The following is a 17,219-nucleotide window of genomic DNA, read 5'->3' on the forward strand; positions in this document are numbered from 1 at the left end:
ACATTTTGTTCCTCTATATTTTTAGAAAAATGGGATAGTTTAGACCTTTACACATGTAAAAGATTCTTTGACTTCCTAATGCTTATGAGATCTAGCTATAAGCATAAAGTATGTGTAAGTAACGTAGATTATTTCTTTTTTGTGTTTGTTTAAGATGGAGTCTCACTCTGTTGCCCAGGCTGGAGTGTAGTGGTGCGATCTCGGCTCACTGCAACCTCTGCCTCCCGGGTTCAAGCGATTCTCCTGCCTCAGCCTCCCGAGTAGCTGGGACTACAGGCGCCCGCCACCACGCCTGGCTAATTTTTTGTATTTTTAGTAGAGACGGGGTTTCACCGTGTTAGCCAGGATGGTCTCGATCTCCTGACCTCGTGATCCACCCGCCTTGGCCTCCCAAAGTGCTGGGATTACAGGTGTGAGCCACCGCGCCCGGTCTAAACGTATTAACTTTTATTATCAATGTTTTTCATGGTGGAATGTGATGACAGGAGGCATAGAAACACAATTCCTCAATCTGTTAATATCTACCTTTATAGACACTCTCATCAAGGATCTACTTTCAGTTTTTCCAAGAGGTATTAAGTAAAATAAAAATCAAAAGTTATAATCAGTCATAAAAGTCATACTTTTTTAAGTTCTTTACGAAGCCTTTCATTTTCAGCAATAATTTTTTCTGTGCCTTTGGTCTTAGATTCATAGTGCATGCTCAACTGATGCCCAAGATGAGCTTTAAGTTTTTCTAATTCAGCCTAGTAAAAAAACAAACAAAATAAAAAGTATACATTATCAAAACAAGGAAATAAAAGACAATCTTATAAACTCATAAATCTTACTTCAAAGTAGGTTTAGAAACCATATTTGATATGATTAGAATTAAAGTCTTCATTTGAATATTAGTGAGAACAGAAGTTCCCAACGTTGGCTACATATTAGAATAAATTGATGACTTAAAAATAACAACAAAAAACATATCTGTGTCAGGACCCACCCTAAAATAATTAAATCAATTTCAGGGATGGGAGCTTGGGCATCTGTATTTTTACAAAGAGACATAGAGGCCGCGGTGGGCAGATCACGAGGTCAGGAGATCGAGACCGTCCTGGTTAACACGGTGAAACCCTGTCTCTACTAAAAATACAAAAAATTAGCCGGGCGTGGTGGCGGACACCTGTAGTCCCAGCTACTGGGGAAGGCTGAGGCAGGAGAATGCCATTAACCCGAGAGGCAGAGCTTGCAGTGAGCCGAGATTGCACCACTGCATTCCAGCCTGGGTGACAGAGCAGGACTCCATCTCAAAAGAAAGAAAAAAAAAAAAGAGAGAGACACAGGTAATTAATCAATGCTGTCAGAGAGAAAAGTGAAAAAGAGAGACACAGGTAATTAATCTATGCTGTCAGAGAGAAAAGTGAAAAGTACTGGTCTTGAAATGACAAGAAAGATCAGGTAGATCTACTCTATAACCCTTAGCCTTGCCTCTCATAAGTTTTTTTCTATATGTATAAAACATGTACTGTATTCATTAAAGCCATTTTATATAGTAATGAGCATATCTGAAATTTTCCTAAATAGTAACAAATTAAAACGTAAAATATTCCCCTAAAAATGATCACATTAAAAAAAATTACCTTCAATTTTTCATTTTCCTGCTCAATATTAGCCATTTTTTCACTAGTCAATATTCCTGATGCTTTTTTCAACTGTTCATTTTCTCTTTGGACTTTTTCAACTACTTTTTTCATTAAACCAATGGTTTTTTCCAGTTCTGGGATTGTCTTTCCACTTCTACCAGACTATGAAAGAATATGTTAAATCTTTAATCAAATATTTTAGAAAGTATAATACAAAGTACCAACAACACAACAGGCTTATTATACTCAATATTAATAATTCCTAATATTTGAAGTCAAAACTGTATTAATTCAATTCATCCTTAAAACAATTCTATGAGATAGGAATTATAATTTCCATTTTAAATACAAGAAAACCAAACCTAAGGTAATTTGACATTCCTAAAATCATGCAGCTAATAAATAACAGCTTACTCTAGCCTTGATGTCTGATCAAAATGATTAAGTCTAAATATTCTATTTAGCTAATGTTCTCTCCAGTATATCAGTTTTTCTTTATATGAAATAAAACCACACAAGAGAAATTGTGTCTTTAAAGAGCTCATGAGTAATTAAATTTTAATTGCAACATAATAAAGGCAATTTTCTCTAAGAAATGCTATTGCTTAGAAATAGTTTGTTTAATATAAATAGAAGAGCTATCTGAAATAAAAAACCTTGCATAAATATATCAACAGAGATGAGTCATCACTTAATAAGTTTAACTGCTTATCATTTAAAATAAAAATAATTTTTAACAGTTTAGCCAAACAGTATGCTTAATTTCTTTTTGCATTTTAGTTAATCATCCATGAATAAGAATAATCCTGAAATATAAACTTTCACATCATTTTAGTATGCACTTTCATAATTAACTTAGATAGAAAAGGTCAAATTAACACATATTTTCATTGATGAAACAAATGTTGCTGTCAGCAAGATATTGTTCTGAATATTTTTCCTTTTTTTGTTGTTGTTGTTTTAAAAGATGGAGTCTCACTCCGTCGCCCAGGCTGGAGTATAGTTGTGCGACCATGGCTCACTGTAACCTCCACCTGCCAGGTTCAAGCAATTCTCCTGCCTCAACCTCCTGAGTAGCTGGGATTACAGGCATGAGCTACCACGCCCAGCTAATTTTCGTTATTTTTAGTAGAGATGGGGTTTCACCATGTTGGCCAGGCTGGTCTAGAACTCCTGACTTCCAGTGATCTGCCCGCCTTGGCCTTCCAAATTGCTGGGATTACAGGTGTGAGTCACAGCCCCCGGCCTGTTCTGAATGTTTTTCTAATAACATATAATATTTTCACTGAATCCATCATATATTTAATATTACTACCAGAATGACTCTGCATTATGATTGCTTCCATTTATGACACTCAGCAACATGAAATCAACAGGAGCTTAAGTCTTTGGCCTTGACCTCATAAGCAACATTTATTCATCATATAAAGTGAATACAAAATAACATAGGGAGAAAATTACAAGAACACAAAAAAAGAGGGGGAGGAATAATGTACTTATAAAACATTATACCAAGCTGGGAAGATATCATAACAAATGGTTACAAAATGGCAGCACTGGACCAAGGACCAGTTAGAGTTACCTCCATAAACAAAAGGATTCCTGGAAGTTAAATGTTTTCAAGGTATGGAGGCATATTCAATAAAAAGAGAGATGAAAGTATGTAAGGTATAACAGATGATAAAATACATTAATTTGAGACACACAGAAATGCTTACTGTTTTATATTACATATGCAGAATAAAAACTGAAACTACAGGGCACCTGTAAAGGCATATCAGTACTTTTACAACATATCTAAACTTTTCATTTCTGGCTTATCACTGCTGAAACCAAAACAAATGTATGGTAAATTCTCACATACCCCTCTAACACGGCCAAGTTTCCGCTCAACTTCTGCTTTTTCTTTCTTAAGAAATTCACACATTTCCTTCAAATCTCTGACTTGATTCTGAAAGATAACAAGCAAATACATAATAATTTAACATAGCTACAGCCATTGAAAAGGCAAACAATTCATGTGAACCATCAATCTCTTCAACTGTATAGCCAAACCAAATAATTGGGTCTGTATATTAACGAGGAAGATTTTGAACTAAGACGTTAAATTAATACAAGAATACTGTGTATATGAAATGTCGAGGTATTTCTCACATTATTGCCTGAGGCAATAATACAAATTTAGAATTCTGATTTTAACTGTTCCATATATTGCACATATAGATCCTTACCCAAGTGTACACAGCAAAAGGCAAATGAACGTCTAACATTGGTTCTATCAATGTAAAAACCAGAATAAGAAGCAGTACCAAAAAAGAAAAGGAAAAAAAAGTGCGAAAAAAATGGGAGATTAGTGCCCTGAGTAAATAAATAAATAAATAAATAAATAAATAAATAAAGTGTGAGAAGCAAGACATAGCTTAACTATATCATTACCAGTGGAATTAACAGATTGCTAACATTCTAGATTAGAAAACAGAATTGAAGCAATTAGCTAGCCAAAAGAAAAAACGATTCCCATAAATAGGGTAAGACTTGGAAAACCAAAGATTAAAAAATCATTATTAATATCAGAATAAAGTAAAATTTCTAAAAGAAACAAATTATTCTTATATTTTACAGTGTGGTAATTTTTAATGAAATATACCATGTATCTTTCCACCTTAGGACATCTGAACTTGCTATTTCTGTTGTCTGTAATTATTTTTCTAGTATCTGTATGACTCACTTCCTTTACCTCTCCTTAGCTCTCTGTTCATATATCATCTTATTAAGGAAGACCTCCCTTCCTACTCTATTTTCAGTTACACCCCTTCCCTCTCCCCATACTCTTTACACCAATCATGCTTTATTTCTCTCCTTAGCACTAACATCAAATGACATACTATTTAGTCACTTGTTTATGGTCAGTCTTCTCCACTAGAACATAAGTCCTATGAGTATAAGGAATTTTTTGACTGCTGTTTCCCAGCACCTGGAGGAGTGTTTGATACAAAGTAGGCCTTCAACAAATAAATGCTAAAGAGCAAATGTATAAAGTATACCACCGCCATGATATATTAGGAATATGCATTTTTGACTTCTTAATAAGCTAATAAAAGTAAACATAACAACTAAGGAAGGAGTTTTAGGCATTAGATTTCCTAATAAAAAACATTAAATTCACCTTTAATCTTGGCAAATCTTTATTTGCTTGTTCAAGCTGAAATTTCAGTTCAATATTTTCAGATGACAACTTCAAGTTTTCCTTCTGAAGCTCCTGTTCTCTCTGACAATGATCATCTGACCCTATTCCTGAAATCTTCAGGGAAATGAAATTAGGAATATTTTTAAAGTTTAATAAAAGCCATAAAAGACATACTGGATAAGAAAATACTGTCAAAAGGTAACTTTTTTTCCTCAAAGGAATATGAGAAAATCGGAGTGTCCTGGAGAAAGCCAAAAATAAATAAGTTAGAATACAAAACTTGCAGAACAAAAGGTAATATGGTTTGTTTTAATTACAATGGAAGCAAAGCAAGTAAGACTTAATAATGTCCACACATATAATGCCTTCATGTATAATTTCATAATGGTTAAACTGATTTATGGTGGTTTTACTAGTCCAAAATAAAGCATGATTGTTATCTAACCGTTATGGGTTGAACTGTGTTCCCCTTACCCTGCATATTTATATATTAAAGTCATAATTTCCAGTACCTCAGAATGTGACTTTATTTGGAGACTGAGTCTTTACAGAGGTATTCAAGTTAAAATGAGATTTTAGGGTAAACACTATTCGACTATGACTGGTATCCTGATGAAAAGAGAAAATTTGGGGATTTAGACACAGAGACATGTACAGAAGGAAGATGATATGAAGAAACATGGAAAAGATGGACATTTATAAGCCAAGGAGAGAGGCTCGGGAAAGATCTTTCCCTCTGATTGTTCAGAGGAAATCAACTCTGCTGATGCCTTGATTTTGGACTTCTAGGTCTCCAGAACTAAGACCATAAATTTCTATTGTTTAAGCCACCAAATCTGTAGTAGTCTGTTACAGCCACCTTAGCAAATGAATACACTAGGCTACAAAAGAACTGTCATAATTCTTTACTCCTTTGGAAAGCTCTCCTTCATTCTTTGAGCTAAAGTAATGGTTCCCTCTTTGAAAACCATTAATATTATATTTTCATTTCTTTTGACCTGAATCTACATTGGGTCATTATTTATGTTCATTGTTACTTCTCACTCTAAACTTTATTTTTTTAAACTGTGCTTAATTATATTTTTCTATGCATTTTTTCTATAAATTAGAATACCACCTACCTCATAGGACTGTTATAAGCATCATAGGAAATAATTTTTTTAAATTATTCAGCACAACTTTCCTTTTTTCTCCTTTCTCTCTCTATTGGCTTGAGGGGCTGTAAAGTCAGTTACTCCACCGACATTATGGGTCTTAAAATATATTATTATAAAATACCTATTATACATGACTTTATAACATCTTTTAGATCCAATGACTGCATGTGTCCATCTGATTTTTGTTTGAGGAGATGTGTGTGCATATGCACATATGTAGTAGCAAAAAAAAGAAGACAAACATTTTTGTTGATATATGTAAATCACAGGAATACACTTCCACTTAATAAGAAAGCCCAAGTATACATTCAAATGCTACCACTATTAGGTTAACACTAGGCAAATTCTACCACTACAGTTTATAAGTGAAGGCATTAGACAGGATAACTTGTAAGGTTATTTCAGACATGGACATCTGTGATTTCCTGTCCCTGAGCTCTTCTATCTCCCAAACTTCCTGTCTTCTGTGGTACCTATTTGATTCAGCAAATGATAAACACCTATGAATATCACTGATTTGTAGATATAAAATATATTAAGTATTACAGTAGAGGGTAATTCTGTCTAATGAAGATCTCACATGAGGATATTTTTAACACATTTCTCACTAAAATATGATGCAGTTACTATTAGTGATTATCGATCATTTTTTCCCTTGCATTTTGAAATAATAAAACTAAAGGTATTCGTTGAGATTGTCCAAATTTCTGAAAAATAAATTCTAATGAAACTCTCTCTTTTAAACAGAATTCTCGTATAATGAACTTCATGAGACTTCCAAACTCTTACAGAAGAATAATCTGGTTAAAAGCCATAAACTACTTAAAATCAAATTCTTAGTGGATAGGAGTTAGAGATAATGCATAGTGGAAGTCTCAAATTCTTATTTAGCACATGAAAAAAAGTGTTATGAATTAAATCACTTTCAGCCATTTTCTCTTAACATAGATATTTAATTTTAGTTGATGTTTCCATGACTTAGGTGACTGGAATATCTGAGGTAGACAGTATAAAGAAAAAAACGATAAATGCTATGAACAAACTTTTATTCTGTATCTCAATGTAAGCTAGCCAAAAGTAGTATGTACATAAAAAGTCCATAAACTGTAGAGTTAGACTAATATTCTGCAAAGTGCTTTTTGTTTGTTTGTTTTTGTTTGAGACAGACTCTTGTTCTGTTGCCCAGGCTGGAGTGCAGTGGCACAATCTTAGCTCACTATAACCTCAAACTCCTGGGCTCAAGTGACCCGCCCACCTCTGCCTCCTGAGTAGCTAGGACTACAGGTGTGCACAATCACACCCAGCTAATTGTTTTTTTGTTTGTTTTTTTTTTTGGTAGAGATGGGGTCTCTCAAGGCTGGTCTTTGACTCCTGGCCTCAAGTGCTCCTGCTGCCTTGGCGTCCCAAAGTGCTGGGATTGCAGGCATGAGCCACTTTACCCAGCCTATGTGAAAAATATACTTAGGCACAGAGCCTAACACCATTTATCATTATCATTCTTATTATTTTAGAGATAGGTCTCACTCTGTTGCCCAGTCTGGAGTGCAATAGGGCAATGTAACATCGAACTCCTGGGCTCAAATGATCCTCCCACCTCAGCCTCCCTAATAGCTAGAACTACAAACGTGTTCCACCACATCTGTCTAAATTTTTTGTAGAGACAGGGTCTGGCTATGCTGCCCAAGCTGATCTCAAACTCTTGGCCTCAAGCAATCTTCCTGCCCCTGCCTCCCAGAGTGATTAAATGAGTAAGCCACAGCATCCTGCCTGAGCCTAACACAAAGACAGCAGCACATCCAAGTTTCCTTTTCTCATTATAACAAAAGTATCTGTTACAAAACATGGCAAAAAAAACCACTGAAGGAACTTTGTATATATCTTAGGATGTTGCACAACACTGTAACAAAATTTTACTGATATAATTTGCTGTAGTGAGATCTTACTTCTAAATACAGCTGGATGGATTAGAAGTTTGTAAGGCAAAACAATCACCTCTAAAGTGCCTTATTTTTGCTATTCATTTATCTAATATAACATTAAGTGAACACCAATTGTAAAAAAAAAAAAAGCACTAAATTAGAAAATGCATATTCACTAATTTTTCTAGGAACTAATCAAAAGTTAGAGCTTAAGATAAAGTTTACTAATAGTTAACGCTTTTTCTAAATCTTACACACTTTCTCATTTGCACTATATATGTATGTAAGCTACTTACTATAAGAAAATTCAGTTAACAAAGAAATAAAGGACGGCCATGTATCCAAACCAGGGACGCGTCCTTTCTTGGCTGGACTGACGCATCAGTTTCATCGCCTGCCTGTGCATCACCCTCAGCACACTGAGCCACGGCATCAGCAACTGTCACATAATCACAGTCCTCCATAGCAGATTCTACGGATCCATGTAGTTGTTGTGACTCACATTTTCAGCTATGTGTCTCTTTCCTTTCTCACTCTTGCCTATCTTATTCTCTTCCTCATTTTTATGTTTATCATTTTGACAACATTCTTGATTAATTTTACCAAACTTAGGATCATGGTTCATTTTCAAAAAGGGAGTTAAAATCTGCCAACTTAGCATTTGTTGATGTAAATTGACTATATTTATTGTTTGGTCTTGACTCTGATTTATTTAACTCAATAGGATCTAAAACATGTTTTAATTTGTATTTTTCATCATTACTGTAATACCATAGAATATTTCTAGGTACCCAATTATGTAAGTCATCTTTGGCACCTAGTCTGTTACCATTTTTAATTCTGAGTGTTGCCATGATCTTTTTTGGTTCTGAACAAAGTGTTTCTTTTGTGAAAAATATCATGCCCTTGTATTTATTAATAATGGTAACAAGGATAGAAAACATAATTGTGTCACACACCTGATTCTGCTTAAGGTGGAAGAATGAAGAAACATGAAAAGAAAAAAGAAACAAAAATAATACACTAAATATTTTAAAAATCCAACAAATAATTTTACATTAATGATTAATGAGTTTTTTTATAAGCTAAAAATATACCATAAATATTTGAATGAAAACAGTCTTGGAACATGTTTTCCTATTTTATTTAACTGTATACCGCTGCTACAGCAAAATACATAATGATAACTACATATTTAAAATTTCTAGAAATCATTTATAAGTTTTATGAAAAGTTTAAGAATCTTAAGTTTACTGTTATTATGTTAAAAAGGATTAAATAAATTATTACACATCACTACCAGTTAAAAGTTGAATTTACTGTATTACTATTAATGAGAAAGATGTAATGCTTTTGGCCAGATTAAGAAAGAAGTTGATTTCACTTTCATGCATTTAAACATGGAAAAAAGAAAAAAATAATAAAAAATATACACTTACTGAAGGCTTAGAATATGTATCCTTTGAAAACTGTTTTTCTAAAGCATGAAGTTTTTCTTGGAGGTATCTATTTTGTAAATGTAAATCTTCTACAACAGAATCTCGAGGAAGAGCTTGGTGGGCCCTATGAACAACAATCACAGACTCTTTACTATTCACATTTCATCTTTTTTCTGTTGTACTATATAAAAATACAAGATAGAAAAAAAGAAAAGTTCAGTGTGTTTATTAACACTATATTTATTTTAAATTCTTCAAACCTTCTAAACTTTACAACAAATAAATTAGGATATCAAAATTAGTATTATAAAATAATCCTCTACAGAGCATTCACGGAAGGCCTCCTTTAAATGATGAGTCAAAAAGTATATTTTGATTTACTGAAATACATTAACATTTTTAAAGAACATGCATCTATTTATACGGAATTACATAAGATAGTTAAACTAAAATACTTACTATTTTAAAACATTATATAATAACTGCATAATATCCATGGTCTTCTCAAGAAGCTCAAGGATCTAAAAAGACTCTTAATGATTTCAGATAATAATTTAACACTTCAAGTCTAAAAACATCTGCTTGACCCACAAGACCCTCCATGGTTTGCCACCTCCACATCTATCCAACCTTATTGTCCAGGAGTCTATCTTTACTTAGGTAAATACAAATCCACTCTTACCCACACATGAAACATTTACTCTTGCCTCTTATCTCTGCTAGGGTGCTCCTCTTTGATATGCCCCTCCTCTTTAATACCTAGATGATTCATAAAATTTAGAAATTCAAACTAGAGTTCAGAGAGAAGACAAATTCAATCTTTTCTATAAAGTATCCTCCAATTACTTCAGCCCGCATGAACTCACATTATTAGAGGAAAAAAAAAGAGCCTCTAAAAGTAATAGCAGGTTTCAAAACTAAAATTTGATCCTTGTAAAACCTGCAAAGAATAAAAGTATTTTGTTTTGAACATATGTTTAGGCAAAGAAAAACATGGAGGGGAAATATCCACTGCTGGAACAAGAGAGTAACTATAAACAGATGTCAAGAGAAAGAAAAATTCCTCAATAATCTGTTTTTTCCCTATCAAGGAAACTTCTAAAAGATTTTTAAGAAATGGTAACTTAGAAGGAAAAGGAAAGAATGTGGATTAGAAGCTCATGAGAGTGTTCGTTTAAATAAGTTCAACTTCGTATGTTCACATCACATTCATAATGACACAATAGTAAACAGACATTAACACAGACTAATGAATGGTAATTTTTGAAGATAAATAGAAAATGTGTATTTACAAAGGATAAATATTGTCATATCCAAATGTTGCAGGTAGATATCAGCCCTTTACAAAGATCAGTAATATGATCACAGATCATTTGTAAATGCAAAGAAGAAGAAATAGCAAATCACGTAAAACCAACTGAAGTTTACCTTGGAAGAAATGAGCGAAACAGAAGATTAAATAGTTTTAGCTGTTGTTAGAAGAAAATTAAAAAAGTTTTAAATGTTAACACATGATTTTATTTTGCTTTTCACAATCATGACTATATCAGAAGATATAACTTGGAAACAGACTGTAAAGCACACACACACAAAAATCTCAAAGGCTCTGCTAAGAAACGATATGGGGTGATGCAGGGCAGGGGCGTCTGGTTCCAGGTACAATGGAGTAAATACATTCAATCTTCTCTCTCCCAAATGCATGGAGCAACCATTTGAGGACTTTGCAAAGGAGTAGAAGGCAGATTACAATAGAATACCAGAACTTAAAGTAGCAGCAAACAGGTGATGAATTTACCTTTTCTTTTATTCTGTTACTGCCTGCCCTGAAGACAACATTATTTGAAACCTGAAGATGGGTGCCTGCACTGACGGAGAGAGCTCCAGGTAAACTTTCTAATTCTAGTTCAAGTAAAGAGAAAGGGAATCTTTTAACACTCAAGAGAGAATATGAAAACACCTCACTTTTTTTTTCTTCTATCTGTTCTTTCGTGCCCCAACCCTTAAGCCATCCCATAGCAGTGGTAATAGAGGGTGCAATGGGAACTCACAGAAGCTAATATTTTTTGGGAGGGAAATCTTCTCCAATTGGTAGAGCTATGATACTAAGAGGATAAGGTAAAAGTTGTTTTTTTCTTCCTCTTTCTACTCTCCTCTTGCTTGCTTGGCTGCAGAAGTGTGCAATCCCTGAAGTACACGGCATCACTGGGTAACTAAAGCCCCAAATGGAAATCCCTAGGGAAACAAAGTATCAGAGAGATGGCAAAGAGGGAGGAGCTCAAGAAAGGGACCCTATAAAGTTGTTTATGAACTTCTGGGCTCACTCTTGAGCTGCAAATGTGTAGATCGATCCTAATCAGAATACCAAAATTTCTAAGAACAGAACTAATAGTACATTGCTCACATACCAGACAACCTATTGTGAGGTACACAGGCAGCACAGATCTGAAGAGTATTGCAAAGGCTTTGAAAAATGGAACCACAGCCCAAGAAATGAGGTTGGAACTTGTGGCCTGAACCTAATTAGACCGATTGCATGCTAAAACAAGAGTATCTACATTTTCCCGTAGAATTTAAACAAGAACCAGAGTCTCACAGTATAATATTCAAAAGATCGAAAATACAATCCAAAATTATGTGGCATATGAAGAACCAGGAATATCTCAATTCACATGGGAAAAGACAACATAACCCAAGCTTAACACAACACACATTTATTTCAATTTCTAGGGGTCAACCAGTTTTTCTTCATTATAATGGGTAGCACATTTCCACATAATAGCTTACCTCATATACAATATATCATTTTCTAAGTCAAGATTTCTCTTTTTTAATTCTTCCAATTCTTTTTCTGACTCCAAAGCTCGTATTCCCAAAACCTGATCAACAGTCATGCCAGTTGTTTTTAGTTTCCTCTGCAAAGTAAGTTTCTCTTTATCGGCTCTGTGGAATTTAATATAGAATCATGAAATATACCATTCAGTGTTAGGCTATTCAATTGCATACTCATTACCAAACCAAATTACAATAATTGTAACATCCTATATTTGTCATAAGCTAAGTTATAACAAGATCACAGGAAAATCCACCTATAATTGTTACAATATATTTAAAACACATTTTAAAGAAAATAAAAAGTAAGTAAATCATAGATAACAAATGATCATTTAAACTAGACCATTTCTCATATTATTAACTATGATAAAGCTATATAATTTCTAGGTCACTAAAGGATTTTACACATAATTAGTTTTATAATGATATTTAAACTCACTTGGCAAAAAGATCCTTCAAAGTATTCAACTGCTTTGTTAAAGTAAAGACTTCCCCCTCTTTCTCCTTTAACTTGTTTCGAATTCCTTCTATTTTGGCTTGCCATTTTTTACCTTCTTCCCACCTAATTAATTCTTCTTTAGCATTCTGTAACAATAACGAAGGAGGTAGGACAATTACCAGTGTTATTTTAAATTTTCTTTAAGATTTATCAATTATAATTTGCCTAGAAAAACTGTAAACTAACATTTCCTAGAGAATATGTAAATATGTTCATTTTGCTATACAGGTTGAGCATCCCTTACGAAATGCTTGGAACCAGTAGTGTTTTAGAATTTGGATTTCTTTTTTAATATTTTTGGAATATTTGCATATACATAATGAGATATCTTAGGGATGGGTCCCAAGTCCAAACACAAAATTCACTTATGTTTCATATACACCTTCTACACAGAGATTGGAGGTAGTATTATACAATATTTTTTAATAATTTTGTACATGAAACAAAGTTTTGACTGTGTTTTGACTGTGACTCATCATATGAAGTCACATCAGAATTTTCCACTTGTGGCATCATATTGGTGTTCAAAAAATTCTGTATCTTGGAGCATTTCAGATTTTTGGATTAGATGTTCAACCTGTATAACTCCTAGAATCTTCAGGCATGCTGAGCTTTTAGGAAAACTGCTCTTCAGGCTAACTATGCTTTATTCTATCACAAGACAAATAAAATTCTGGGAGACAGTTCTGACTAATGCCAACACCCTTCAGGAGTCTTTAAATGAAGATTCTAATACAATCATGACTAGAGTAAGCTTCTAACAAGAATCCTCTGTACAAACGACCAACCTCATCTATTATGCCATGACAATTTCCTAGCATCAGAGCCCCTTCAAGTCTTCAATGCACATTACTTCACTCATTCGACAGGTACTTATTTAGTGCTAACCATGTGCCAAGTACTACTCTAGAGGCAATAGGAATAGAACAAATGAATAAAATCAGATAAAAAACTGTATCTTCATGAATCTTACTATCTAGTTTATGCTAGTTGGTTAGGTAGATTGGGGAGAAGGGAGCAAACGATACAGATAACAAAACAAGAAATAAATCTAAATCTATTTTGTAGTAAGTTAGCTAGTTTTAAGTGCTAAAAAGAAAAAAGAAAAAGAAACGGAAGGGAATTAGGGCATTTCAGGGGTAGGTGTCATATAGTTATTATAACTATGATAAAGGAGCCAAAGAAAGCCTATCCAATGCAGAATAGTCTCATGCACTGAACAACTTTCAAATGTTCTACTGGATATTAATACAGTAAAAAATTCTGCTTACACTGGTCTGAGCTAAGAATTTATCTCCAACTAACACATTCACACTAAGTAATTTTTTAATGGTTTTACTATACACTAAGTTTTCTAGGAATACAACAGTCTTATAAAAGGTAAGATTATAGACATTGTTTTGCTGAGAACTGCACCAACAATTTGTTTACCATTTTGGAAATCAAATTACAAATGGCAATACCATCATGACCCATCAGTTGCCAATAGAACACATTTGTGTCAGTCTGCAATCGTAGCTTTGAATTCACATTAATGAAGGTGCAAGCACATGACTAGTTCATTATATTTTCCAATGGAGTCATGCCAAAGCATTTACATGTTGAAATATGAATATTCCTTTTATGGTCCCCCTATGTATTTCATTTAGGACATTCATAATGACATTTTTGAAATTATGCAAGTAGGTAGAGTTTAAGTTAACTATGCATTTCAATTATAATAGTAAAGGGGAAATTATGAAACATTATATTTTTTATTAAAGGGAATGTTGAATCTGAAAGGGTTGAGAACCATGGTTTAAAGTCAAATTCCTGGGGCGATGGCTCATGCTTACAATCTCAGCACTTTGGGAGGCTGAGGCAGGAAGGTTGTTTGAGCCCAGAGTTCAAAGACCAGCCAGGGCAACATAGTAAGACATCGTCTCAAAAAATTAAAAAAAAATGAAATAAAGCCGAATTCTCACTAAGATTAGTTGTCCTATCAAAACGACCTTCTCAAATACTAGAGAACTATATTCTCGAATTCTTGTCTCTAATACTAATCAATTTTTTACCTTATTTAATTCAGCTAATAAGTGCCCTTTAAAAAATGTAAAAACTTCAATCTGGGTGTGGTGGCTCACACCTGTAATCCAGCACTTTGCGGGGCCAAGGTGGGCAGATCACCTGAGGTCAGGAGTTTGAGACTAGCCTGGCCAACATGGTGAAACCCCATCTTTACCAAAAATTCAAAAATTAGCCAGTCGTGGTGGAGGCACCTGTAATCCCAGCTACTTGGGAGGTTGACGCAGGAGAATCACTTGAACCCGGGAGGCAGAGGTTGCAGTGAGCTGAGATTGCGCCATTGCATTCCAGCCTGGGTGACAAGAATAAAACTCCATCTCAAAAAAAAAAGTAAAAACTTCACTAAGTGGTTGATAGTTATTAATTTCATTTTTTCTGAAATATGTACAAGAATTTTTCTGTACTCCCAGAAATGTAAATAAATACTAGTGGGGGACATAAGGTATGTCATTAAATAATCCTGCAGCACACAGTACTTCATTGGGTTTGGACAATTTTATCCCACCTGGCATTACCTGCTAAATTAAGATTAAGGGAACCAAGACTGAAAGAACAATTGAAAAACAGAAAAACAACAAACATGAATGGTACCATGGGTATTGTGTTATTACATATAGGCTTTTTTCCAAGGTTCCTGGCTTATAACTCTCATAGCCCTCGTCCTCGTCTTTAGTTATAATATTGAGTGTGTTAGGCCTTCGGAGCACACCTCAGAAAAGAGTCTCTCTGACCTTCTCCTTTCCTCCTTTCACCTGCCCTAAGGCAGGACTGTAATCTTCCCCTGCCTTTCTGACTGTGGGTCTTAAAACCCTAATACGAGGGGGTCCTGCCCCATACCTTAGGAGAAGAAATACTGATGTCATGAAGCTTCCCTAAAAACCAAGAGGACTGGGTTCAGAGAGGTTCTGGAGAATTGAACATGTGGAGGTTTCTAGAGGAGGGTGGCATCCCAGAAGGGCATGGAAGTTCCACACCCCTTCCCCCATATCTCTTCTTACACATCTCTTAACCTGTGTCCTTTGTAATAACCTTTATTATAAACTAGTAAATGTAAATGTTTCCCTGAGTTCTGTGAGTCACTCCAGGAAATTAATCAAACCCAAAGCTGGGGGCTGGGGATGTGGGAACTCCAGAAGTCACGGAGGCCTGGACTTGTGATTTGATCGGAAGCAAGCTCTCTGTGGGATCTGACACTATCTCCAGGTAGATGGTGAATTGAATTGGATGACACCCAGTTGGTGTCTGCTGCAAAACCAACTGCTTACTTGCTGATGTGGAGAAATCCCCACATATTCTGGGGGTCACAGAAGTCTTCTGCATTGATTGTTGTATGGTTTGAGGGCAAGATAAACATATGGTTTGAGAACTTTTTCCAAAACAGGTATGTTCTAGATTGAGTGAGAAGAGGGAGGAAGACTGGATGATAAGGGAGTAGTTCTCTTTTCATGTTTTCTGTACCAAAAGCTTCATATGCATAGATTTCAGAATAATATTATTATAACATTTAAAAATTTATATTCATTCAACAAATACTGAGCATCTACTATGTGCCAGGGATTGTTCTAGGTGCTGGGAATACAATAATAAATAAAATAGGCAAAGTTCCTGTCATCAAAGCTTATGTTCTAATAAAAAAAAAAAGATGAACATACGGACAAGTACATGTCTGGTATGTTAAGATAGTAATGAATGCTAAGGAGAATGAAATGCAAGGCACAGGGGTGGGTTTTATTACACAGGTAGACTACAAATGCTGTTTAGAGAGAAAAGGGTACTAAAATTTCCAAACAATATGAAAGCATTTCTTGAGTATAAATTAGAAATGCCCAAGCACTGAACCTGAAAAAATATTCCCACTAGATTCCTGAATGCCAATTTTAATACTGGGCATAGACCCCTGTTTTCTGTTTCTAGTTAGTAGTAATATCTTATACTGCTATGGATGTGATGGCTTACAAAAGACTTCCACATATCATATCATTTTATGGAAAATAATCCTGAGAAACTGGCAATACAAATAGTATTATTCCCACTTTAAGGAGGAATAAACTGAATAAATAAACTAAATAAACTGTAGCATAGAACAGTCCAGGCAAAGCCACAAGGCTCTTAAAACATTCTGATAGGAATCAGGTTAGAAACTGGTATAGAAACATACCAGTTAGGAACAAACATACCAGTTTCTAACCTATCCCCATTTAAGGATAAGATCAGGCCTATCCCCAATTAGGGAGTTAGCAAAGATGGAAATCCAAAAGAGTAAGGACACTTTGATCTTACAGTTTTCACCAGCAAAGCTTCTGACAGCAAGCATGTTGTGACTCCGTGCAAAAAACAGTGTCATCAAAATTACACTGACATTAATGAATTTTCAGAGAAAATAATTTTTGGAGCATACTCTATTAAGAAATTTGAACTCCATTACCTATTTTCTATTCAATGCCTTTAAAGACAGAATATTCTTTTCCATTTTCATGTGATTAAAATTATTTTATAG

General features: G+C 34.4%; 1 protein-coding gene across 12 annotated transcripts in view; it reads right to left on the minus strand.

The window, feature by feature from the left end:
• Nucleotides 1-17,219, minus strand: part of CEP290 (centrosomal protein 290) — a 93,409-nt gene that overhangs the window by 10,209 nt on the left and 65,981 nt on the right. For 9 of the 12 annotated variants that reach the window (XM_054442057.2, XM_054442056.2, XM_054442055.2 and 6 more), the window contains 7 exons: nt 12,599-12,744; nt 12,112-12,267; nt 9,328-9,451; nt 4,792-4,926; nt 3,490-3,576; nt 1,623-1,787; nt 624-746 (listed from right to left, as the gene is read on the minus strand). In XM_054442057.2, coding sequence (XP_054298032.1) covers nt 624-746; nt 1,623-1,787; nt 3,490-3,576; nt 4,792-4,926; nt 9,328-9,451; nt 12,112-12,267; nt 12,599-12,744 — 936 coding nt within the window. Of the gene's footprint in view, nt 1-623; nt 747-1,622; nt 1,788-3,489; nt 3,577-4,791; nt 4,927-9,327; nt 9,452-9,786; nt 11,560-12,111; nt 12,268-12,598; nt 12,745-17,219 lie in introns of those variants that run through there. The other 3 variants (XM_063646537.1, XR_010122651.1, XR_010122650.1) reach the window with 3 other exon arrangements.

The sequence above is a fragment of the Pongo pygmaeus genome, chromosome 10 (genome assembly GCF_028885625.2).
Source record: "Pongo pygmaeus isolate AG05252 chromosome 10, NHGRI_mPonPyg2-v2.0_pri, whole genome shotgun sequence".
Lineage (NCBI taxonomy): Eukaryota > Metazoa > Chordata > Mammalia > Primates > Hominidae > Pongo > Pongo pygmaeus.